We start from the raw sequence: 26,278 nt of genomic DNA, 5'->3' as shown, positions 1-26,278 counted from the left end.
GGATGGATGGACAACGGACTGTTGGTACGTATCCACACACACAGATGCCCTTAAGTGAAGACAACAGTACTAAATGAGGGATGCTGCTATCTATGACTGTGGCCAGGCCACAGTGTCCAGGCATACTCCTTGCATCACAGGCTAAAGCACTGCTTTCAAACTCTTCTGTTGAAGCCCCATATCCAGGCCTGAAATCTGACACTTTTGTTGAGATTCAACTACTCTACTTTTAGGGCTGCAAATCTTCTAAGTTCCCAACTTAGCTTTATTATAGGACATTGTTTGAAGCTGTATGTCTTACGTTCTCCAAGTTGCAGCTAACAAAGTCCAGCCACTGAAGCAGCCAGTCGTCATTCCTCTCCTGCGCTGGTCCAATTCAGCAGATATTTGCAACAATGAATGATTATCTGCCTGCCCTGTTCAGCAAAGCACTCTTCTAAAAGTAAAGCTAAGCAGAATTATAATGATCTTCTCCAGAACCAAATGTGAAGTAAGGATGAACGTCTAAGACTGATCTTTCCTTCTACACAGAGCAACTCAAAGAAATAGTTTCTTCAATTTTCACCCCTTTTCTTAAAGGCCTCTTCGGTTAAACTTCCTGGTCACTTCTCCCCTCAATGAAGCAGATGTGTTGATCAGGAAGGGGCTAAGAGCAAAGAGGTTCAATTCACACCCAGAGTTCCACTCTCTTTCATCCTTTCACCCTTCAAAAAAAAAACAAGGCTTGAGAAGGAATGGCTTCAAGCTGAGTTCTTGTCTGCCTCTACTGTGAAAAAGATAAACCCTTTTTGGAAGATGCAGAGCTAGATGAAATAAACTCTAAAAATATCATTGTGGTGAATAAGGGCAAGGAATAAAAAAAAAAATCCTAAGTTGTCTTTTAACGTTCCTTTTTTAGTAGGCAATAACACCAATAATATAAAGAGGAACTCTCAGTGATGGTATATAAATAGCTCTGGCTGGAGCAAAATAGCTTTGCCTCAGCTTCTCCACAGCTAAACCAATAAACTATCACGATTAAATTTCCACAGTTCAAAAGCAAGTCCATTTAAACAAAAGAGGCCTTTACTTCTGCAACAAATCCAATAAAAAAACAATATTTATGCTACATATATGCAATTACGGTTTATGGAGGACATCCACATTTTTCAACAAAAAGACTTTTCTGTTGAATGAAGTTGTTAAAAAGCAAACTTTATGCTCTTACAATGATAGAGTTCTCAAAATTCTCAAATGAGCATTTTTATACTCTGACAATTACTACTATAGACAGTCTCTGTTCTAAGTAAATTCTATACAAAGAATTTTAAATAAAACCAATGAATACATTAGAGCCTTTGGGGTTTTACACACCTCCACTAGATAAGAATAGAGGTCAGGAGATTATCATTCTGATGGCTCAAATGCTTAGCACACAGCAGGTAAACACTTCCACAACAGTGGATGGGTGACTGGAAGCAGTGGGAAGAGTGGGAAGACAGAAAGTGCAGAGGCTTTAGCATCACCTAGACTTGGGTTTCAATGCAGTTCTGGCACTTACATGTGATCCTTGGGTAAGTATACTTGTTCTAGCCTCAATTTCATCTGTAAAATGGGGATAATACCTACCTCAGAAACTTGTTCTGAGTAGTACATGAAATGAATAATGAATTCATTATAATGAATATAATGAACCTAGCAGAATTCCCGGCATACAGCAGACATTCATAAAAATATTAGTTTCCTACCCACCTACTTTTCCCTTAGCCTAAAATAGTTTTCAGGTTGAAATAACTAACATTAGCTAGCAGGACTCCTACAGACACATGCTAATACCCTGCAGCTATAATCCCATTCTTGTCCTGTCCCTGTTCATTCCATTCTACACTATCTAGAAAAAGGAAAAGAACAAAGTTCTGGATGTTACAAAGCGAGTTACGCTTGACATCTAAAATGGAGTCATCCAATTCATAACACTAAAAACATAAAATATCCCCACAAAATATTTACCCAATGATTCATAAAGGACAAAGTCACAATGAAAAGCAGAGCTGGGCTGCCTACTGGATCCATTCACCAGCTGAGCTACATATTGCTGCAGGCCAGTCTCAAAGAAGGTGGATTTTCATTCTTGCTAAGCAAAATGTACACCTGCATGGGCCTTTGGTATCACCTAAAAGTAGCTGAAAATTTTAAAGTCAAACCCCAAATGTCAATGGTCAGAAGAAGCATGGCATAAAAGAAATTCTTAGATTCCAAAAAGATGACAGAACACCCCTAATATCAACAATTCCAAAATCCTTAGGGGTAAGAAAAGTACTTTTGGAAGAGGAGTATCCACTAGGGAGGAAGCCCTACTCCCAGAAGTACAGTGCCTGTTACATACAACAGGTAATCACCATTTTAACTTACTCCTTTTCACAAGTTTTCAACTATATCCATATGGAGAAATGTCTCTATAAGAACATCTAAGTCACAATGGAAGTCAGTATCAAAATGTTATTTGCTTTCTGCCTAATTTTATAGAAAGATACTTATTCTGTGTAAAACAAGAAAAGACTGTACAACAGTGGACCTATGTGTTCCCAAATGCCCTGCATTAGTTCATTCTATAAACATCTGATGAGCATCTACTATATAACAAGCAAAGAATAGAGGGATCGATCGGCAAACTCCAAAGTAGGCAGTAATCTACTTGACTACCCAAAATCAAGGACCAAGTTTCACTTCAGACACCTGATGGTAATTTTTCAGGGATGTGCATTCAAACAGTCAGTTTAATTTGCTAATTAAATAAGTTTACTATAAAATTACTCAAGACTTATATTAGTTTATACAGCAAATATTTAATATTATTAGCTATTATTATTTACAGTTTCAATTCAAGAAGAACAAAAACAGGAAAAACTAAATAGTATGTTTATTTGATATTATAATAACAGCATATAAAAATTTTAAAAATTTGTATCTATATAATAAAGTATAGTTTTAAAATGTCTAACTTAAAACTTTGTGTAATGGTTTCATTGTTTGAGCTACAACATATTCTATTTATTTAGTTTAAAAATGAAATTTTAGCCAAATCTGCAGACTGATCAATATAAGGTAAAAAGTAGCTATGGTATAAGAAAAGATTATAACTATGACAATTAAAACTACCAGAAATAAATAGAAAACTAACAAGTTATATTTTCAAGCTTTGATATATGCGATATTTGTGCAGTTCATCTCAAACTCCATGAAATATTATCTATGTATAAGTATTAAAATGCTATGATATTATATATTTCCTCTCCAAGTTTCCGTTATAGATACAAGTGACCTGTGTGCCCCAAAATAATGGGTTTTAAACTTGGGTGTGCATCAGATTTATCAGGGAAGTTTGGTTAAAATGCAGTGTCTAAGCCCCACTCCAGACCTACTGAGTCTGAACTTACCCTAAAGGAAAGCGATCTAAATCACAAAATCTCCAATAACTGCACAATACTTTGCTTTCCAGACTCAGTCTAAAATACCCTTTAAGAATTCTACAGTTATGCTAGTCATCAATTCTAGCCTACAATTAAACCATGGGGGCCACTTAATAAGTGCACGAGTTGCATTTTCATAGAATAGATGTCACTTCTCCTGGTGACACTTGACCCTGTGAGAGCTGGGCTAGGTGCCCCAGCTGGGTTAGGTGATATATGCTCTCAAATACTCTGCTTGTTCTTTCATAACTCTCATCAGACTTGTAATTATTTATTTAATATGTAGACTTCCCCGACTATAATTTCCTTAAGGGTAACGACTATGTCAGTCTTGTTTGTAAATTTAACCTTAGGGCTTATGCATAAACATTTCTTTGCTTGAATGAATGAACAAGCGGGGGCCAATGCTGCTCAGGTAATGTGGGACCAGAGCACAAAGGATCATGATGGATCATAATGGGAGGCTAAGGAGTTTGGATTTTGCCTTACAGGCAACCAAAACCCAAAGCGGAATAACTTGAAGAAAGGTGCATTTTTAGAATATAATTTTTTTTTTTTTTTTGGTCACACTGAGCGGCTTGTGGGATCTTAGTTCCCTGACCTGGGATTGAACCCGCGTCCTCGGCAGTGAAAGCACACAGTCTTAACCACTGGACCAAAAGGGACTTCCCCATTTTTAGAATATAATCTGGCACTGCTCTACAACATGACAAATTAGAGTAGACCAAGACTGGGGATCAGGAGAAGAGTTAGTAAGTTATTGTAACCACCCTGGTGCGATATGGTAAGGGCTTTAGTTAGGGAGTCATGGCAGGGACAATGGAAAAGAAGAAATGAATGTTTGAAACATTATGAAGGGTGTAAAAGGTATCGAAAGTACCAGCATTAGACAAACTATTATATACAGAATGGATAAACAACAAGGTCCTATTGTATAGCACAAGGAACTATATTCAATATCCTGTAATAAACCATAATGGAAAAAAATATGAAAAAGAATATAATATACGTATAACTGAATCACTCTGCTGTACATCAGAAACTAATATAACATTGTAAGTTAACTATACTTCAATGAAAAAAAAAAAGAAGTATCAGCATTAGAGAAATCTAGTTTAAAACAAAAGAGGTAATTTATTGGTCATCTAACAGCCAGTTCTACAAGCAGGTAAGGCTGGATCCAGAGACTCAAATGATTCTCAGTTCTGTTTTCCCTCTTAAGTTCTCTACTCTAAAGAAGGCTTTCTTGGCATGGCCAGAAATTTGGCAGCTGAGAGTCATAAGATTACATCCTTACAGTTTACTATCTGCAAAGCAACATACACAACATCTCTAAATGAACTATCAAATCTGCTGGAAGGACTCTATCTCCACATGTCCACCTGCGAACGAGGCTAGCCAGATCACACGTCCACCCCTAAGAAAGAGGAGAAGGGACCCTGTGATTGACAGCCTCACCAGGACCACCTGGAGTCAAAGAGGGAGTTCCCCAGCAACAGTGGTTCTGCACAAGCAAATAGTGTATATCTAAAATACAACTGAGCTTTTTTGGCCAAAGCAGCTAAATGTACTATTGTTTTTGCATCCTCTGGATATTAGTAGACCTAGGTCTTCAGATTTATAGCTATTTAAAGTAGCTACATTGCTACCAAACTAGATTATTTACCTGTATTAAAAAAAAAAAAAAGTACAGTTTAGAGGTTTCAAGATAGAGGATCAGAAGCCCAACTGCCTAGATTTAAATCCATGTCCCACAATTTACCTCATACATATTACTTCTCTGTCAAATGAGGATAACACTTCACAGGGCTGCTGTGAGGATTAAATGAATACATGACAAAGTGCTTCAAGGAGAGCCTGCCACATGGTTAACTGCTCAGTATTAGGGGTTATAACTTCATATATATACCTAAGTGTATTTACACATATATGGTATCTGCTAGATAACACAAGCCCTGCATTGAAAGACTATGTTAAGAATGATTTTACATGAAACTTTTCTACCCAGTAGTCAAACCTTAGTGCTCACTCTACCTGACCTATCAGTGGCACTGGGCAATCACACTTCCCTCCTTGATACACTTCCTTCACTTGGCTTCTAGGACTCCACACTCTTGCTTTCCCTCCTTTTCAGTCTCCTTTTCTGGTCTCTTTCCTTCTCCCAGACCTCTTAATGTTGGAGTGCCCCAGAGATCAGTCCTTGCACTTCTTTTCTGTTTAGACTCATTCTCTTAAAATCTCAGCTAATCTCTTAGCCAATTAACTTCCCCAACTTTTTATGTCCAGCTCAGCTCTCTCTCTTAACACTAGACTCGTATCGCGCTCCATACCTACATCTCTACCTGGGATTTCAACTTTGTCTGAAACTGAACTCTTGGCCTTCCCCTCCAACCCACGGGCTTCCCCATCTCAGTTGATGGCTCCTCCATTCTTCCAACTGCTCAGGTCAAAAATCTCAGAATTATTCTTGATGTCTCTCTTTCACTCACAATACATTCGTCTGGAATTTCTGTTGGCTCAATCATCAAAAGAGAGCTAGAATCCAACCGCTTCCATCACCTCCACTGGCGCCATCTAGATCCAAGTCAACATCACTTCTTGATTTCTGCAAAAGCTCAACTTCTACCCTTGCCCCCCTAATTTGTTCTCAACACGGCAACCAGAGCCATCCTTCGACATACAAATCAGATCACATTACTCCTCTATTCAAAACCCTCCAATGGTTCTCTATCTAAGTCACTCAGAATATGAGGCAAAGACCTTATATGGCCTAGAAAGCCCTACATGACGGGCCCCACCCCCAATACCATCCTGACCTCAACTCTCACAACTCTCCTTGATCACGCTGCTCCAACCATACTGGCCTCTTCCCTGCTTCTCAAACACACTGACTCGGCCCTGATTCCTGGTGCTGGCTTTTTGCCTGAAACACTCTTCTCCATCATACATGTATACTCCCTCAAACTTCTTCAAGCCAACCCAAATGTCACGTTCTCAATGAGGCCTGCACTAACCACTGCATTTAAAGAATCAATTCTCACCACTTCCCCACACACATCCTCCCCAACCCCCCCCGTTTTACTCTATTCTTTTCTTCCATAGCGCTTTCAGCTTTATAATTTATGTATTAAACAAACATTTATATTTTATGTGAATATAAATAAACATTTATGTTTTTGTGATTTGTTATGTGATTTGCTGGTGTCCTCCATATGAAATGCAAGCTCCACAAGAGCAGGTATCTTTGTCTGTTTTATTGATTGCTCTATCAATATTATGTGCCTGACACATAACAGATGCTCAACATATATTTAGTAAATTAAGTATTTACTCAATGAAACCTATCCTACACTCAACTTTATCTACTTTGAGTTTCAAAGAAATACTAGTCCATACTGTAGACCATGCTATTTTAAATGGGCTTGTCATTGTTCAGATGGGGGGTGGGAGGGGTCAAGACAGCCTAATGGGGGCGGAAATGGATAGGAGGTACCATGAAACTGAAGAGACCATCATCTTAAAAAATTTCAAACTTAAAAAAGTTTGATTTATAAATTATCCATATGATTTGTGCTGGATTACTAAAGTACAGGCCAATTCCCATGATTACAATGCTCAAGGCCCAGAAAGTAGCTGTTTTATTTCAGGAAATATTCTATAATCTTTTAGAACTAGAAGTGGCCTGAGATAGCAACTGTTTCTTTCACAAGTAATGAAATAAAATCTGTGAGTTCAAGAACCTTTTCCATAGTGAAACAACTAGTGACAGGAGAGCTAAGACCCACTGACATCGGATACAACTCAACTCTCATACAGAGAGATGACGGTTTTCCGCATCTATAAACAGTCTTCACCTGTCATACGGAGAAGGGCCCTTGAAAGATTCTGCTGAGGTTTTCTCCTGGCCAGAACAAGATGATTACTTCTTGGAGTTTATCAAACTGGAGTGTTAGTCTAATCATTTAAAATTTCTTTTCAGGCATAATTTACATATAGTACAATTTCAGGTGTCCACTTCTATGAATTTTGACAAACATACAGTCATGAAACTACTCCCACTATCAAGATACAAAACATTTCACTACCATTAATAGCCCCCTCCCCCAGCCCAAGCCTCTAGCATCCAGTGATCTTTTCTCTGTCCTGATATTTTTTTGCCTTTTCCAGGATGGCATATAAATAAAACCATACAATATGTGGCCTTTCAAGCCTGGCTTATTTCATTTAGCATAATGCATCTGAGAGTTGTTACGGTATTGCATATATCAGTAGTTTGTGTTCCTTTTTATTGCTGAGTATGTACGTACCACAGTTTGTTTATACCCCAGATGATGGACATTTGAGTTGTTTCCAGGTTTTCGCAATTATGAATAAAATCACCATAAACATTCACATAAAGGTTTTTGTACAGATACAAATTTTCATTTCTCTTGAGTAAACAGCTAAGAGTGGGACAGCTAGTTTATGTGGTAAGTAAATGTTTATAAGAAACTGCCAAAGTGTTTTCCAAAGTTGCTGTACCATTTTGCATTCCTATCAGCAACATCTGAGAGTTCTACTTGCTTGAGATCCTTGCCAGTGTTGTCTGTTTTTATTGTTTGTTTGTTTGTTTAATATTAGCCCTTCTCCTAGGTGTGTAGTGGTATCTCACTGTGGTTTTAATCTGCATTCCCCTAATGACTGAGGTTGAGCATCTTTTTCTATATCACGTAAATCTTAAGAGATGTCCTAACAATGGAAAGTAAATAATTACTTTCCTATGCGTTGAATTAGTGGAGAGAAAGGGACTAGGGTAAAACAGGGCACAGAAAATGTTAAACTTCTGTTACATATTCATAAGGCTGTTGAGAGGATCCATCAGATGACGTACATGAAAATACTTTAAAATATGTAAATTACTATCATAAATCTAAGGGACTGTAATTGCTACTAAGTGTTAGAAAGTTATACAGACACAAAAACTGCACCAGGGGCCGCTAGCTCTCCCAGATGGGAGATGAATAAAACACCTTAGTCTGACCTGCCCTACCAACACTGTCTCTGTCTACAATTTTGGAGTTGTCCCTGAATTAAGCTAGTTTTTAGTGCTGGAGACAAAGTCCAATTTTTAAGCACAAATGTCACTTTTCTTTTCATAACCAACATAATCAATGAGTTCATCAGCATTCCAATAATGCCAAGGGATGGATTTATTATTTTAGTATGAGAAGCTGGCCAACATCTGACCTGGTTCTTCCTCCTGCAACTGACATGTCACAACTAAACAAATCTTCAGGCTTCCAAAACTAAAAAGAAAAAATTTGTCCATTTGTCTTTTAAGAGCCTCTACCTATAAGTGATAAATGAATTAAATTTTACCGAAATAATAAGAATCCCTTATGCAGGAGTTTCTTAAGACAAAAACAAACACAAAAGCAAAAATCACTTTTCCAAGATTCCTCAGGATATCTGAATAGACAGGATAACAATGATTAATTGAAAACCACATAGGGAGGGTCCAGATCAAAGTAAATCCCCTAGGACTTTGCTAGGTATCTACATCCCAATGTGATAAACCAATAGACAAAAACACCAATTCTTTGGAGAACTGTTTTAGTCAACAGTATTGTTTACACCTAACAGGAAAGCTTACCTTTCTTTCTTTTAATAGCTTCTTGTAGCCATTCGATCCAAGTGATAATAAAGTAATAAGGACATCTAAAGTAGGTGAAGCTGAAGCTCTTCCTGAAATAAGGATGATAAGTTACATTCAGAAGGGGAAAAAAGCTTTATAAATTAAGATTTATTACAGTAGCCTATGTACAAATGGATTTTTGTTTGTTAGTTACTTTTTCTGAAGAGCAACTGATTTATTTACCTGGATACATCTTGCTGATTTCCTGAATGAAGGAATCATTAAAGCCAGCAATTATAGCGCCACCTACTGGAACCATAAAATTTTTGTCCAAGCTCTGAACGAAAGCGTCTATTCTACCAACCCGAGCCCCCTAGAATGGAATAAGATGTAGTATTACATATTAGTTTCTAGAAGAAGAGACAGCAACTGCTATTAATAAATACCATTAAAACAATGCAGAAATAAAAAACAGATGAAAGATTTTTATTTTCTTTGTACCGATGTCAGTAAAATATTTTTAAGCATTAAACTGAGTTTTTAAATGCTGCTCCTTATATGTGGAAGAGCACTTTATAGTTACAAGCTGCTTTCACACATAAATCATTTAATCTTCACACCAAGCCTGTGAGGAAGGCAGAGTTTCAGCATCAGTTCAGGTGGGAACTACATTGAAACAGAACTTTTCACCTTAAAATTGGGTAAGAGAGAGTGAATTCCTCCCGTGCCTCTCATCTGTGATCTTCTATTTGACAATAAATAACAACAGTGCGTCCTCAACTATTAAGTAATTTTAAACACCCTCTGTGAGTTCAAGAGTGGTCACCATAATCTAATGGACTGCAGCCACCCATGCTGCCCATCAGTAAGTTATACATTAAGTGCCTCTCTTTGATGCTTGGATAATCTACTAACCTGCGTGACCACTTTAAGCAACAAGCTCTGCTCCTACCACCACTTGGATAATAAAGGAGAAAAGAAAAATTTTATTTTTAACTTCAACTAATGGAATTTTTTTGGTATACTCTTGGCATAAGAGTCTCTACATAAGAGTTTCTACATAACTTATGTTTCCTAATGTTATAATCTTAGATGATCTCATTCCACTGCAAATGAACTTCAAGTGAAAATCTCGTATTCTGGTGAAAAATGGAATACTTGCTAGAAATGTAAAACTACGTTCTAGTCCCATGCGACATAGTCTATTAACCTTCTGCCTAATGTGCTTCAATTTCCTCCTCTTAAAAACTGAGATACTATCTAAATTTCAACTAAGATAGTTTTTTTCTTTATCTGTAGCCACAGATTTTCAATCTGTATTCACAATCTACATTCCTATTAATATTGTAACCATATTTGACCTTCATCCTCCCACTTTATATCCACATCCATAGCTGAGGGAGAATAGAAGGAGCAGATAGAAGAGAACAGAAGTAGCCTAATCTAAGAGGCCAGATCCAGGCAATAGGTAGAAGCAGCAAAAGCAGAAAAGGGAAGGGGCACAGACAGCTTTGGAGGCTATCACATGATTGTTTAAATCTTAACCTTCCCCTGTCATTCTCCTTTCTAACTTCCTCATAAACTATGATCAGAGAAAATCTCACCTTATCACAGGAAAACAGAGAGAAGCATATGAGACTAATTGAATAAATAACTGAAAACCATGCAAAGTAGCGCATAAAAATAAAGTGGAACAGTCAGAGTTGCCTTTTTATTAACATTTAAGTAGTGCCCAAGGTCTCCTGAGAGAAATCTGAACCTAAATTAGGAGGAGTACTAAGAGAGCAATCAGTGCACCAGACTTTGCTAGAACCCCTTCATCACTAAAACACAGAAAGCATTCAAAGGGTAGCAAATTCTGTGGCAAGAAAACAGACAGGCTGGACCCAATCTCAGGAACGGTGTATAGACCTCATTCTCCACACTAAAGTCTGGGGCCATTAATGAGGAGGAGAGAAAAACACCAGAAGGCTGGAAGGGCTTAAACAGAATAGGAAACACAGGAGCATGTCCTATGAAGTGAACGGTTGCCATTTATCAGTTCATCCATTTACTCATTTATTCAGGGAACAAATATTTGGGCACCTATCATCTGCCAAACATTGTTCCAGGTTCTGGGCATAGCAGCAGTGAATAAAACAGATCATTGTTCATATAATAATTACGGCCAGAATTTACTAAGAACTTACTATGCATCAGGCACTGTTCTAAGCACTTTACATTCTTAACTCAGTTAACCCATGCAGTAGCTATCTGGGCAGATGCCACAGTAATATCTATTTTACAGATGAGAATATTAAGGCACAGTGAAATTAAAGTGACGTGCCCAAGGTCAGAAATGTAGTTAATAGCACAGCTGGGATTCAAATCCAGGCAGTTAAAGCACCTTACTGAAAGTCACCCAGGCAAAAACCTAGGTAATCAGGATGAAGAGCCCATGTTTAAAAAATAAAATATTATTCCTATGGCATTTGCATCCTTCCAGCAACTCAGGCCAAACGTCTTGGTGTCCCTGAATCCTCATTTCCTCATTCCCTGCATCGGGTTCATCCGCATACCATGTAAGATTGACTCTCAAAATACATCTGAATCCAACCATTTCCTAACACCTTAACAGCAACCACCCTGGCCCATGCCACCAACGCATCTCACGTGGGCTGCTGCAACGGCATTCCCCGCTTGCCTTCCTACAGGCCATTCCCCACAGCGCAGCCGTCACACGTCACTCTCCTGCTCAAAACCCTCCAATGGCTGATGACCATACCAAGAATAAAATCTCAAATCTTTAACACACCTCAAATCTCTTTACGACCACTGCTGCCCTCATTTGCCCTGGTCCGGCCACGCTGGCCTCCTTGCTATTCCTCATGCATTCCAAGCACACCCCCGCCTCAATGTCTCGGCACTTGCTGTTACCTTCTGTCCGGAATCTCTCCAGAGAGCTGCCCAGCTCACTCCTTCATAACACTCGGGGCTCTGCTCAAATGTTACCTCTCAGAGAGGACTTCCTCGATCACGCCATCTGATACTCCTCCCCCACCAATACTAGAGCATTTATCAAGACCTGTCATCCTTATTGTTGACTGTCTGCTTCTGTTCCAAGAGGATAAAGGTTTTGTTGTACTTACGACTGCATCCCCAGTGCCTACCCTGCTGCCTGGCACATCCGTGGGAACACTGCAAGTGTCTGTTGAGTGAACTGACGATTAGGTCTATGAATAACTAGTATAACACCTACTTCTCTCAAATTCTCAATAAACAAAGTTGCTGCTTCCCACACTTGCGGAGCTTTACAATCCTTAATTCTATGTATTTCTGTGACTCTACTACAACCCTCTCTATTAATGTGTCCTCACATCCATATTCCATGAGTCTCCTAAATTAGTCAGTTTAGTATATGTCAGAAGTATAGGTTCTGCAAAGCTAATTTCCTGGGGACTACATATGCATATCAGAATGCTCTATGTGCTCAGCACTGAGTCATTCTGGGGCACTGCCCTAAAAGAAAAAAAATTCTGAAACATTTTAGTTATACCTCTTTCTTCAGTATTTGCTTGATTATTACAATACTATCTTCTCAAGAAAGCTTCCCAGTTTTAGTACTTTGTTTTTTAGAGGAAGATAAAGGGATTTGGAGTCACACTGAACTATATGGGCCATTTTGCAGCTTGGGACCTTAGGCAAGTCACTTAATATTGCCGAGTTTGTTTCCTCACTTGTAGAACGGAAACAATGAGAAGTACACCTTAAACTGTTAGGATTAAGTTAATAAACTTTAAAAGTCTAGCAGGATGCCTGACACATGGTGGATATGGGCACTCAGTAAATGGTATGTATTAACTGATAAAAACTACTGAGATAAATTAAAGCTAATTTTAATTTTTTAGAATGTCATGAAACAACTAGCACTGAATAAGACCCAAGTATTTATTTGGCTGAAAGCAATAGGGACACCACCTCTTTTTGTGAGGGCCAATGTTTATGTACTGCTTTTTTTTTTTTTTTTTAAAGAAATGTCAATTCTAGAAGGTAATACAGTATCTGCAACAATACAACAGCTACCTTATAAAAATTCATTCACCATCTTATAGTGTTATTTTCTCGTTAAAATTTTAGTAAAATTATAAAATTTCATTCACCATCTTACAGTGTTATTTTCTCGTTATAAAAATTAATTCACAATCTTATAGTGTTATTTTCTCGTTAAAATTTTAGTAAAACCACCTCATGAATGAAGAGAGGTGATGACAAAGTAGGGTATTTGTGATGCACAACTCCATGGGCAGCTTTCATATTGTATCCTGGAGCTTGTTTTCATTTAAGAGTCTTAATCTCTTCAATTACACCACCAAATTTTCTAGTATTCAAAAATATGTCATGAGCACCAAAACAATGAGCACTGCTGAGTTAAATACATAACATTTGGGTAAATGCTAAGGAGCCATTAAACTGATCATTATGAAGACTTTATAAGCATGTGGAGAGTATAGAAATATAATCTAAGTTTATATTTAAGTTTAAAAATTAAATATGCTTTTGACTACATTTTAAAAAGTTAATACTAAATGTACACAATGGCTATAACCATGTAAAAAGCAATACGTATATGTATTAAAGAAATAGAAAAAAGGGATACACAAATTATTAAGAGTAATTGTTAGGGTAACAGGGTTATGAGTGATCTTCTACCCCTTCCTCACTTTTCTAAACTTTTAGGAGTGCTAGAATATCTGACTTTTAAAAGAATTAAGGCTGCTAAAAATTAAAGAGGAGGAGAAAGGAAAAAGGGGAGGAGGAATAAAAATGAATCACTGAAATAGTATGTTTTTCAAGATTTCCAGCATAGATAACTGTACAACCTTCCTATGCTACCATTCAAATTAGATATAATCTAGTCTGAAACTGTGATAAGCCTTAAAAAGTTAAGGAATAATGCAATGCAAAAGGATACCAAGGAAACAGTAAATGGTCTTCCACAAAGGTTTTAAGAAACCCTCGCTTACCATGCATACAACCACTCCACCTCTGGACTTCTTTTGTTATGTAAACTAATCTATTTCCTCATTGATTAAGCTAATTTGGGTTGGGTTTTTGTTACTTGCAGTCAATTACTTTCTAACTGGTACAACCTTTGAGTAAAGAAATGAAGCAAATCAGCTAATACTATTGTATAAACCATATTTATATCAGAGATAATACTAGTACTCAAAATAACAAAAAAGAAAACAAAAAAATTTATGAGATAGGATCTACAGGGCTAAGGAGCATTCACCACCACATGGCAGAAGGCCACAGATAAGCTGTGAATAACTCTTATCCACATAACACAAATCACATGTGTGTCAAAACTGAATATTTGACTAACATCACTATGCACGCAAATCATAAAATTCGTATCATACCTAGATAATATCTATCCATATCCTGATATAGTGTGAATAATTAATCACTGTAAGTAAATATAATACATCATTTATTCATTCAGTTGTTTGAGTAACCAATTATTGAGTGTCAATTATGTACCAGGTACTGTCCTAAGTATTGAGGACATAACAGTGAACAAAACAAAGTCCTTTCCCTAACAGAACCTTAATTCTAATCACTACCAATAAGTAGACAGTAAACAAACATCATATCAAATGGTGACAAGTGCTATGGCGAAAAAGAGCAAGAGGCCATCAATTTCAAGAAGCACCATTACTTTACATACCACTAGGTAAGAATAAACATTGCCAATTAACATTATAAGACACCTCAATTTCAGAGATATAACATGGAAAAATGTGTACTTTAAAATCAATGAATATGGCAAAACAGAAAAAGAGGGATAGAAAATGCTGGCAAGGAATAAGGTGTTATTTTAGATAAGGCGTCTGAGAAAGTCTCATCAACCTAAAGAAAGTCAGGTAAGAAGCCACGCAACTCTCCAGAAAAGCAACCTAACAAGAGGTATGAGCAGGAGTGGGGTGCACACGGGTAGCACAAGAGAGGAAGAGAAAGGAGGCAAATGTGCCAGGAGGGTGGGTAAGAGGGAGAGCAGCAGGAAACGAAATCAGGGAAGCTGCAGACGCCTGAGGACACAGAGCCGTGGCTGTGACTCTTACTCTGAGTGGGATGGGAAGCTCAGACATGTTTTAAAAATAAGAATCTAAAACAGATGACTGGGATCTAGGTGATGCTTATAAAAATAAAATAAAATAAAATCACAGTTTTTAAAAACCTGCCAACTCCATAGCTATACGTTAGAATGTTTATAAATGAAGTCATTTTCAGTCTAGGATATAAAGGTAAAGTGATTCCTTAAATACTAAATATAGAATATAGAACAAGTAATCAATATAGTTTTAAAAACACTATAATCCAGTATATTAGAAAAATGAAAACACTGGCAATGGAACAGTCTCAGAAAGTTAAAAAAATAAGCTACTAAAGTATTTCCATGTTGGTTCTGACCAAAACTATAGTCCAATGACACTAGCAAAGAATAATGACTTTTACTGAGTGACTACTGGATGCAAATTTCTAATGCTCCATGAATGAGAAGATGCTAGATTAACTGTTTTTCTGTATTAGGTTGTAAGAAAAACAAAGTAATAATCCCAAATGTGTTAAAATCCATTTTTTCCTGACATATCTTTTGAAACTCTCTTACCTGCTGAATGAGGTGCATGCACTTTGAAGACTGCACTCCATAAGCATTGTTAACTATATGTGGAATGCCATAATTAGCACAAATCACAGCCAGTTCTTCTAATCTGTAAACATATTCAATAGAAAGACATATTCATACTCTGCCTTAATAAATTACGAGAAAAGTTTTTTAATTTAATAGTTATCCTTAAAGTATACTAGGGAAAAAAAAAGACAAACTGAAATTTCTACAGCAGTATTTTAGCATATAGTTTGGCACCTTGGAAATGCACAGCAGGCATTTAAGGATAAACCTGAAAAAGCTTTTAAATTAATGTCACCAATAAATAAGAAAATGTGTATTTAGAAATATCTTACATAGATGGTAGCTTTTAAATCACTTGAAAATTTCCTATATAAAAAGCAAGAAGCAGATTATTTATAAAGACCTCTTACAAGGTTGATATGCTCATTTTTAAATGCTTTCGGTTGCTTATCATCCTAAGATAATATCTGCAAAATAATCAGCATATCTTGAAATCTTAAGAAATCTCACATTAAGCATCTCATAAAGTAAAAAATACATTTTCAAATAGACTTTAATGTGTTAAAAAATACAGAACATTAAAATATTTCAGTACCAAAATAACATTTTCCAACAACTTGGATACTAAAGAATCTTTTAAATAGCTGCTGGTTTTAAATTCACTCGTACTCCTTCATTTGACACTCCCCATATTAAAACAATCTGAGAGTCTAACTTTATGCAAAGTAAGGTAATAAATTTCAATTAGAGTATAATAAATGATGTTCCTTTGCAAAACCAAATAATACTTGTGACTGAAGTCATCTCTAACAGAAATGTCTTCACGCTATGAAGCTAAAACTAAATCCTATGGTTTGATAAAATTAATTTTTTAAAAATGTTCTCTCTACAATATAAAAAATTTGGAAGCAAAGCATTTTGAGAGAATAAAAATTATTTCTCAGATAAATGTACTACAAATATATATTATATGGTTTAATTATCAACTTACACATAATACATTTTCCTTTTATAGTAGCTGTGCATTAATATGTTTTTAAACTACAAACAGAACTAACATTATTCTATTCAACTGTCAGAAGTTTTCAATTTACTTCCCTAAAAGTTTTATGAATTAAAAACTTATTTTATCACTCATTTTCATAAACCTCACAAATCAAGGCAGAAAACTAATCAGATTTTGTTTTTAACAAAATGGACCTTCTGGGATACACACAAGTATTTTCTTCATAAAAGGCACTTTCACATGTTTGTGTTCTAATATTCCTTAATAACAAGCTTCCTTGAGAGTAAGGCACTATAATAACATAAAGCACTTTTTTAAAAAAAATCACTTGAGTAGTTTTAAATATTCTGAATTGATCAAATTTGCTAATATTTTCAATGTGTATGAGAAAGGCAAAGAGAAGCAGAAAAAATATTTTCCATGTGAAATCAGATTGTATTCTAAGTTAGAAGCCAATTTAAGGTGTTTCTCAATTTGAAGAAATGATGCTCTTCTTTTTTTTAACATTTTCTTTGATTTTGCCCCACGATACTCTGTCCAGTTAACTAATAAAGACAATATATACGTTCAAATTAAGACTATAAAGGAATTAAACTTAAAGAAATCAAAATGTATTTTTAAATTTAATAAAATCAGAAATTCAAACATATTACTAATAACTGAGCATCACCATTTTCCTAAAGTTCACTCTAATCAGAAACATTCATTATGTAACACCACCAAAAACAGTATACGAGAATTCTACTGACTGAAAAAAAACCTTTTTGATTTTTTCCAAAGGAGACAATGCATGTAAAATGTACTTAGCACTATACCAGGCATACTGTAAACATTCCAAAACAGGTATTCAAGATGATACAGATGGCCAATGGGCACATGAAGAGATGCTCAACATCGCTAATTATTAGAGAGATGCAAATCAAAACTACAATGAGGTATCACCTCACACCAGTCAGAATGGCCATCATTAAAAAGTCTACAAATAATAAATGCTGGAGAGGGTGTGGAGAAAAGGGAACCCTCCTACACTGTTGGTGGGAATGTAAACTGGTACAGCTACTATGGAAAAGACTATGGAGGTTCCTTAAAAAAACTGAAAATAGAGTTGCCATAGGATCCAACAATCCCAATCCTGGGCATATACACAGACAAAATTCTAATTCGAAAAGATACATGCACCCCTATATTCATAACAGCACTAGGTACAATAGCCGAGATATGGAAGCAACCTAAATATGCATCTACAGATAAATGGATAAGTATGTGGTCTGTATATATAATGGAATACTACTTAGCCATAAAAAAAAATGAAATAATGACATCTGCAGCAACATGGACAGACCTAGAGATTACCATACTAAGTGAAGTCAGACAGAGAAAAACAAATACCATTTGATATCACTTATATGTGGAATGTAAAATATGATACAAATGAACTTACAAAACAGAAACAGACTCACAGACACAGAAAACAAATTTATGGTTACCAAAAGGGAAAGGGGGTAGGGGAGGGATAAATTAGGAGTCTGGGATTAGCAGATACAAACTACTGTATATAAAATAAACAAACCACAAGGTCATACTGTATAGCACAGGTAATTATATTCAATACCCTATAATAAACCATAATGAAAAAGATACAAAAAAGAGTATACATATATATGCATGTGTGTATATGTTATATATACATATAGACATATACATATGTATCTATACGTATAACTGAATCACTTTGCTGTACACCAGAAACACAACATTGCAAATCAACAATACATCAATTAAAAATACGTCAATTAAAAAAAAAGTTAGTCAAAATGAAACAAAAACAAAGATATCCTCAAGGATAAATAATTTAACTAATACAAATATCCATATGGTGTTTTTGGAAATGTAATTTATTTCAATCTCATTAAAATTTTTCTAGATAGCAAAAACATCAATGAAGAAAGACTAAAGATGCTTATTTAATACTTAAATATAAATTTAAAATTTGATAGATAAGTAATGAATAAACAACTAAAGCATATGCAACATGATCTGAAAATAGAATCCAGACTCGTGAATGAAGCAAGGTAAATTTTCAAGAGCAGGGTTTTAAAAGTGTCTCTTAAAATCTGCCTATAGTAAAAGCTAACATGCATTCATTACTGCCAAATTATATGACTCCATGAATTAAAATCAAAGTATAACTTGATGCTATGAAAATAGTCCAAAGTCAATATAGTTTTTTTTACAAATTATTAGCACTTCTGTTCAAAATGTTAAAATGAAACCAACAGTTGCTGTCAAAACTAGAAATATGTATTACTATACCTAAGCCTACTACATTTTCAGAATAAAAATTTGTGGCCATCCTTTAGAAAAGCAAACGTTTGCCTTTTTTAAAAAAATTTTCTTTTTAAAATATAAAATAAAAATAAAAATATATATTTATAAAGATATAAAAATATCTGCATTTTTCTCAAAATGCAAAGACAATTATATACCTAACTGTATATCTGGGTTACTCTTGCAATTAAAAAAAAGTTAGAGGACAATAATCCTAAAATTTTCTATTTAAAATCTGTTAATACTGATAGTTCCTATATATGAAAACTAATTGTAAGATCAAAGTGGAGATGGCAATAAAAACAAGTATGTAAATCCAAAATTTAGCTTAGAAATTTCTATTAAACAATAAGGAAAAAGATGCAAGATGCCCAGAAACATAAAGAAGAGCAAGAAAATAGAGACGCTCTGCATGTACTCAGTTGATAAAAGGATCTCCACTTGGTACTAGTTGTTTTTCCTTCTTCTATATCTAATTTTTATTTTCCCAAGCCATTATGTTGTTTCTTCAACAGTCCATTCACGTAGTATTTACTGCCAAATGTTATTTAGGCATCTGTGAGAATTAGTATAAGTGCATTTTATGTAAAAGACTGATGAACACTGAAGGACAATATTCACAAATCATTTACCTATCAGGCACCCTTGGAGCAAAACAGGATGTAGTAGAATGAACACAAAGAACGTAATCAGGCCCAAGTTCCTGGACTTTAGCCTCCACTGCTTTCAGGTCTGTGCGTAGTTCGTCACCTTCTAAAACGTTCTCTATCACCACAGGCTCAAAACCTAACCAAGCCAACCAGAAACCAAAATGTTAGTATAAACTAAAATAAGGGGAGATTGTGAACTCTAGGAAGCACTGCTATTCTACACAAAAACTCTTAAGCATTTATTCTAGTCAATGAACCCTTCTCTAATAATAAAGACCTGGCTTAATACCAGTATGAGTCAAAGGCAGGTCAAAATACTGTGAAGGACATCTAGACCACAATTAGGACCACAAATCTACTTAACATTTTGATATGATACGAAAGACTAATTCTGGGAAGTAAGGAAGCAAATGTTAAATAGATGCCTACAAAAGTAATAAAAGAGTCACTGATGACAAAAAGGGTCACTTAGCCCAGTTCAATTTCAGTCCATACAAAAGTAAATCTACTCATTCTCTGGCAACATTTAAGTTTTATTTTAAATTTCTCTGTATTTCAGAGATGAACAAAAATAATAATTCAAGTATTGAAACAAATCACAATCATCAACTTAATGTTTTACCTCTAAAGAAAAATACAAGACATTTTAGTAGACCCATCTCATAGCTTACAAAAGCCTTCTATAATTTAAATATAAAAATTGTTTTGCGCGCGAGTTATTATGTACTCACATCTTTAGCCTTCTCAAATACCAGACCTAGCAGCAGGCTAGATTTGTGGATTTAAGAGCTATGAGGGATTCAGAAACCATTTAGCTCAACTCACTCACTTCAAAGACAAGGGAGCCAAAGTTTAGGAAGATTAAGTGCCTTCCCCAGGGTCACACAGCAATTTAAAGCAAAGTTACAGGCAAGCAGTCCTCTGTTTTAGAATCCACATCAAGCTGTCCGCATTCTATCTACAGAAATATAAAACTTCAGCCACTATAAAATCATCAATTCATATACGGTGGTCCACAGAACTCTAGGTTTCATATCTATACAGCTATTAAAACAAAGAAAACTTTACTTAAATAAGTAACTTCCTAAGGACAGTTAATTCTCTATTATTTCTCAAATTCTCTACACTGAACCCTATTTTTGCTTTCAAACAACTATGATGCAAGTTTTTGGTTTTTTTTAAGAATACAACCATCTTGCTTCCTAAGAACATAACATAGTCCAAGTCATAACATCATTTGGAAAAAGTTTCCAGTTTTTCAATATGCCAATCTTTCTGTAAGTTTGGTTATCAGTTCTTTGGTTAATAGTTTGCAAATTAACAGACTTGACAGCTTTATGCCACTTAAAATAAACCTTTTAAAAGTCTACCCATTTCTGCTATATGTCCTTATTATGAATCCCTTTACACGAGTTTCTTTAGGATTATTTAGGTAGTTTAATTACAGCCCAATACTGTTCATTTCATACAACAGACTGAGGCCATTCAAAAAATAACTTTAAATTCTCAAATTCAACTTGACCTAAGCAAGCCAAATACTAAAATACCAACTTAAAGTTTTTGTCTCATCTATACTCAATGATGCCTGTATCCTTGTACTTTGATTCATGGTAATTATTTATGTGTATTCCACTCATGTATACAGAACAAACATTCCTGAAGCACCTCTTATACTCCAGGGATTATTGTTGGGCATTTCATATGTCATCCCACTTAATTCTGAACAGTCTTCTGAGGCATGTAATCATATCCCCATTTTAACGAATAGGGACATACGACATAGCACTTCCATTTCTTAGTGTGTACTGAAAAGAATTCAAAGCAGGGTCTCAAACAGGTATTTGTACCCCCATGTTCATAGCAGCATTATTCACCACAGCCAAAAGGTGGAAGCAACCCAAGTGTGCAACAGTGAATGAATGAATGAATAAACAAAATGTGGGATATATATACAATGGGAGTCTTAAAAAAGGAAAGAAATTCTGGCACATGCTATAACATGGATGAACCTTAAAGACATTATGCTAAGTCAAATAAACCAGTCACAAAAGGACAAATATTCTATAATTCCACCTATATGAAGGACAAATTTATAGAGACAGAAAGTAGAATAGTGATTGCTAGGGACTGAGGGTGGTGGGGAGGGGAGAGTTATTGTTTAATAGGTAGAGTTTCAGTTTCAGAGGATGAAAAAGTTCTGTAGAGAGATGGCAGTGATGGTCCACAACAAGAGGAATGCACTTAATGTCAAGGAACTATACATTTAAAAATGTTTGTTAAAAGGGTAAATTTTGTTATGTATATTTTTACCACAATAAAAAGAAGGAATAGGAACAGGTTTAGTTTCTTTTTCATTTATCTAGCTCTATATAAAAAGTTTGAATTTTCTGTGACATTGAAAAACATATATGTTACTTCTCTTCTTTTACCTGCAGTGATCATGGATTTAAAGCAGGACTTCTGGTCTATTCGTGGCCATATAATGTACTTTGCTTTTGGTCTTTTGTGTCGTAATGTTAAGAAACACAGGGTTAGACTCATACCAGTTGCCATCGGAACTACAAAGCAGTTGGTCACCGTATGGACACCTACAAATAAGAAGAAAAACAGAAATTAGTTATTCCGCTGAAAAAACAGCATCCTTCTTAAAGAAATTATATACTTCTATCAAATAAAAAGAGTTAACAGACTTAGTGCTTATTCTTCTGTACTCACACTCAGGAAGCTCACTGCTAAATTCATCCTCCAGGCTTATGGCTCTGATTTTCTATCTTATCCTAAAAGTTTTATATATATATATATATATTTGTCTTTTCAAAAGCCATTTATACTCTTTTTGGAGAGAAGCATTAATAAAAGAAATTAGGCAAAGGTTTGTGTGACTGGTCAGCCAAAAGTATTATGATTAACACAGTACATACCAGCCAACTTTATGATGTCCAGGACCAAAGAATTGGTAATTTTGTTCAAAAGGCTAGAACCTGCAGCTTTGGGTTGCACAGCAGAAATATCACCCGATCGTCCAATTCCATGAATGAACCTAAGCAAAAAATGGCCAACAACTGGACAAAAATATTCAGTGTTCTAAGTAATCCACTGTATAAGTATACAAATACAATAACCAAATAAACACTATACTTGACTATTAATAATATGAAAATATCTAGCTAAATCAAAACAAATTCATCAAGTATGCTGTGGTAGCTAGTCTTTATGATGGCCACCATCAATTCCTTTTCTCCCTATGCCCATATGCCACTGCCACACCAAGAGATGGGGTCTAATTCCTCTCTACCTGAAGCTAGGCTGGCCTTAGTGACTTGCTTGGTCTGGAAGAATCTAGCAGGAGTGATGGTCTGGAACTTCTGAGCTAGGTCATAAGAAGCCTTATATCTTCTATCTGGCCTCTTGAAGGGTTTGCTCAAGGGGAGGTGGGGGGCAGGGGGTCCTCTCTTCAAAGCCAGCTGCTATGCTGGGGAAAGCCCAAGCCAAGCCACTTGGAGAGGCCATCTGAGCTCCCAGCCATCTGAGTGACTCAACTTGGATAAACTGCCCAGTTGAACCTTCAGATGACTAAACTCTCAGCCAACACCTGACTGTACTACATGAGAGACCTGAAGCAATAATCACCTGCTGAGTCCAGGTAACCTGTCAGAGACAACAATAAATGACTGTTTTAAGCCACTATGTTTTGAGGTGGTTTGTTATACAGCAATAGGAAACCAGGACATATGCAACATTAAATTCTCTTCTTTCTTCCCATTTCCCTAATCAGAGCAGTGAGCTAACTTCTAACACGGATGAGCTGATGTTTCAAATACTGCCTTAAGTTTAGAAGAAGTACAGGCTCCTTGAAAATTAGTGTGCAAATACACTCATTTTAAATTTGGTCATGTAATACACTATTTAAAGACACCTCTGAATACACTTCAAAATCAAAAATCTGTCATTTATAGTTGCCTAGATCAGAAATTCTGCACACTGGAATTATCACAGAACACATGTCACACTCTATTACCACTGCAACCTCACATACAAAGCATTTTTTTACATATATTATCAACCATGTTATCACCTTATTTTTAACCATTAGTTTTTCATCCAGGTCATGCATTCATTATCATTAGTTTTGACTGCAATAGTTTCAGTTGAAATAAAATTCTACTATTCCTAGGAAAATTTCATCATGATTTAAAATCATGGAAGACGGGAGTTTGAAAGAGTTCACCTATATTTCTCAGAAAGGTTGGAGAACAGAGAAATGATCATATTTGGAACCACTAACAACTAAATGGTTATCAGAATTGATGAAAAGCTTTCTGAATAATGCAAAAGAAAAAAGTGACTTAATAATCTAAAATTATAATATACCTTTCCTACATCTACTGCAACAAAGCAAGATATTTATAAAATGGGATTCAGTTTAGATGCAGATGAATGACGTTAAAGTTCTATAAATATACCATTCTCTAAAAAAACTTGCCATGTTAGAAAAGAAACATGGAAAACTATAAACAACCTTAGCATATTTTAAACTCGTAACAACCAAATAGGTTTATTAGGTTAAACACTCTTAACAGAATGTATAGACAGTACAATCATTCTTAACAGGACGTACAGCCAGTATCCTTAATCACCCAGAAGCTGACAGGGTACAACCACCTCATATTAGAACTTTTACCCTATTGTCCTGAAAAGCACCTACTCAGGTACATTGTTTCCATCTCCCTGTTGCATCTAGTTCACATGCCCATTTAAACAAGAAGTAGGTTACAAACGGACATTTTATAATTTAATATGATTAATACTGCCACCATTGTTTTTAACAAAAAAAAAAGGGGGGGGGGGAGGAAATGCTTTATACTTAAAAAAATCATACCTGTAATGTCGCCGAGCAACTAATGCAGATGCCACTCTCCCTTCCCTTTCTCCCACACCACAATTGCCCAGGAAATTGTTGCTATCCATAATTGCAAGTTCATGTAAAAAGAGTTCAAGTGTACTTTCATCCCAACCATCCTCTGGACACTTGCCCTTAAGAAAAGAAAAAAGAAAACAAAAAAAGGCTTATGACTATATTTAAGAAACCATCATTCCCCAGAACCCTACTTCAGTGAACTTTAAAACTTTTCCATGCACATTTTGCCATGCTCCTTGTTTTCTAAAATTCAGACATAAATTCAGCACTCCGAAGAAACTCTGAATAGGCAAAATGTTTGTGTTACACTATTACAATTATCCACACGATGCTGCGAAAAGTGATGATAAATACATACAATTAGATTACTCAGGTTTAAAGTTGCAGTTAAAAGTAACTGAAAACGAATAAACCTTATCTTCAACTAGGATTTTTCACACCAGGGTGTTAGAACTAGGGCTGTCAAACTTTAGTGACATTAAAATTCAGGATGCTGGCAAGAACGAGACCTGTGACGTTCCTCAGCAACACCTGCTTCGAGTTAGTATATCGTAGTTTATAAATATCATGTGTTCCCCAGGAGTAGTGAAAGATGGAAGACACGAACTTTGCCCTATCCGCAAACAAAAAAGTAAATCATGCCGGCCTTCCCCTCGCTTCCCCAACCCGAAGATAAGGGGGAAAAAAAAAAAAAGGGCTCAAAGTTCCGAACTCCCCACATCCCCTAATAACACTCTCTGGGTTTTTGCCAGCATTGGCGAGGCTGAGAAGGAAATGAGCGGCGCAAGCCGGCATATGGCATGCCCAGCTGCTAAAGACTCTGAGGACAGGGCTCAACCAGCAAATACAAGCGGGTGAGGCAGGTCCTGGAACTAACAGGGGCGCTGGGCGGAGCCGGAGCCTGGGGGGCGCGGCAGTTGGGGAGGGACCCGAAAGCTCTGTACCTTCTCCAGAAGCAGCCGTATGAGGTGCTCGTGCGAGCGGCGGGCCTCACAGCCCTGCCGCATGTAAGCCGGCGACACCAGCCGCTCGCCCGCCGCGAAGCTCTCGCGGTTCATGTCCGCAGTGGCGACTGCTGCCGGAGAACGACACACGCCAGACACACTTCGAAACCAGGAGGCGACTCGCCGCCTGGACGGTACGGGAAGACCTTGGGACAAACATCTACGTCTCGCTCTCGCACATGCGCAAGCCGCTCCGAATAGCGTGCCAGGAGCGGAAGTATTTGAGCATGCGCAGAGGTGTCAGGGCGTTTGGCGGGCTTCAGGCTGTACAGAAAACGAGCCCCGCCTCCCTGCATCTGATTGGTCCAGTTAAACCCTAGTGTGCCTAAGACCGCCTAGAAGGAAGGACTTTTCTTCTGTGAGGAGGGGCTGAGGAGTCAGGGGCAAGTGCGTGGCCTCTCTGAAGAAAACATTTCCGAAGTTATTCTGTGTTCCACTCCTGTTGAATGATGAGCTCTGGGAGTCTGTGCTTCAGCCTTACTCAGGTCGTGTTTCTCAGATCCCTGAACCGTTCATCCTTACCCTCATACATTTCAACCTTTACAGTTGCCTGGCAACCCCTTTTTTTTTTTTTTTGACCGCACCACCTGGCATGGGGGATCTTAGTACCTCCACCAGGGATTGAACCAGTGC

The 26,278-nt window shown here is 36.5% G+C and overlaps 1 protein-coding gene across 1 annotated transcript in view; it reads right to left on the bottom strand.

Annotated features, from left to right (window-relative positions):
* The window catches only part of SEPSECS (Sep (O-phosphoserine) tRNA:Sec (selenocysteine) tRNA synthase), a 38,475-nt gene extending 12,678 nt beyond the window's left edge, over positions 1 to 25,797 (bottom strand). Inside the window, exons 1-8 of the mRNA XM_007168447.2 lie at positions 25,586 to 25,797; positions 24,603 to 24,757; positions 22,645 to 22,763; positions 22,153 to 22,311; positions 19,706 to 19,859; positions 15,716 to 15,818; positions 9,307 to 9,436; positions 9,082 to 9,173 (exon numbers count right to left, since the gene is read on the bottom strand). Coding sequence (XP_007168509.2) covers positions 9,082 to 9,173; positions 9,307 to 9,436; positions 15,716 to 15,818; positions 19,706 to 19,859; positions 22,153 to 22,311; positions 22,645 to 22,763; positions 24,603 to 24,757; positions 25,586 to 25,699 — 1,026 coding nt within the window. The 5' untranslated portion in view covers positions 25,700 to 25,797. The remainder of the gene's footprint in view (positions 1 to 9,081; positions 9,174 to 9,306; positions 9,437 to 15,715; positions 15,819 to 19,705; positions 19,860 to 22,152; positions 22,312 to 22,644; positions 22,764 to 24,602; positions 24,758 to 25,585) is intronic.
* Between the last annotated feature and the right edge of the window lie 481 nt (positions 25,798 to 26,278).

The sequence above is a fragment of the Balaenoptera acutorostrata genome, chromosome 5 (assembly GCF_949987535.1).
Source record: "Balaenoptera acutorostrata chromosome 5, mBalAcu1.1, whole genome shotgun sequence".
Classification (NCBI taxonomy): domain Eukaryota; kingdom Metazoa; phylum Chordata; class Mammalia; order Artiodactyla; family Balaenopteridae; genus Balaenoptera; species Balaenoptera acutorostrata.
The sequence above is the reverse complement of the archived record's forward strand: the minus strand, read 5'-3'. Positions and strand labels throughout refer to the sequence as shown.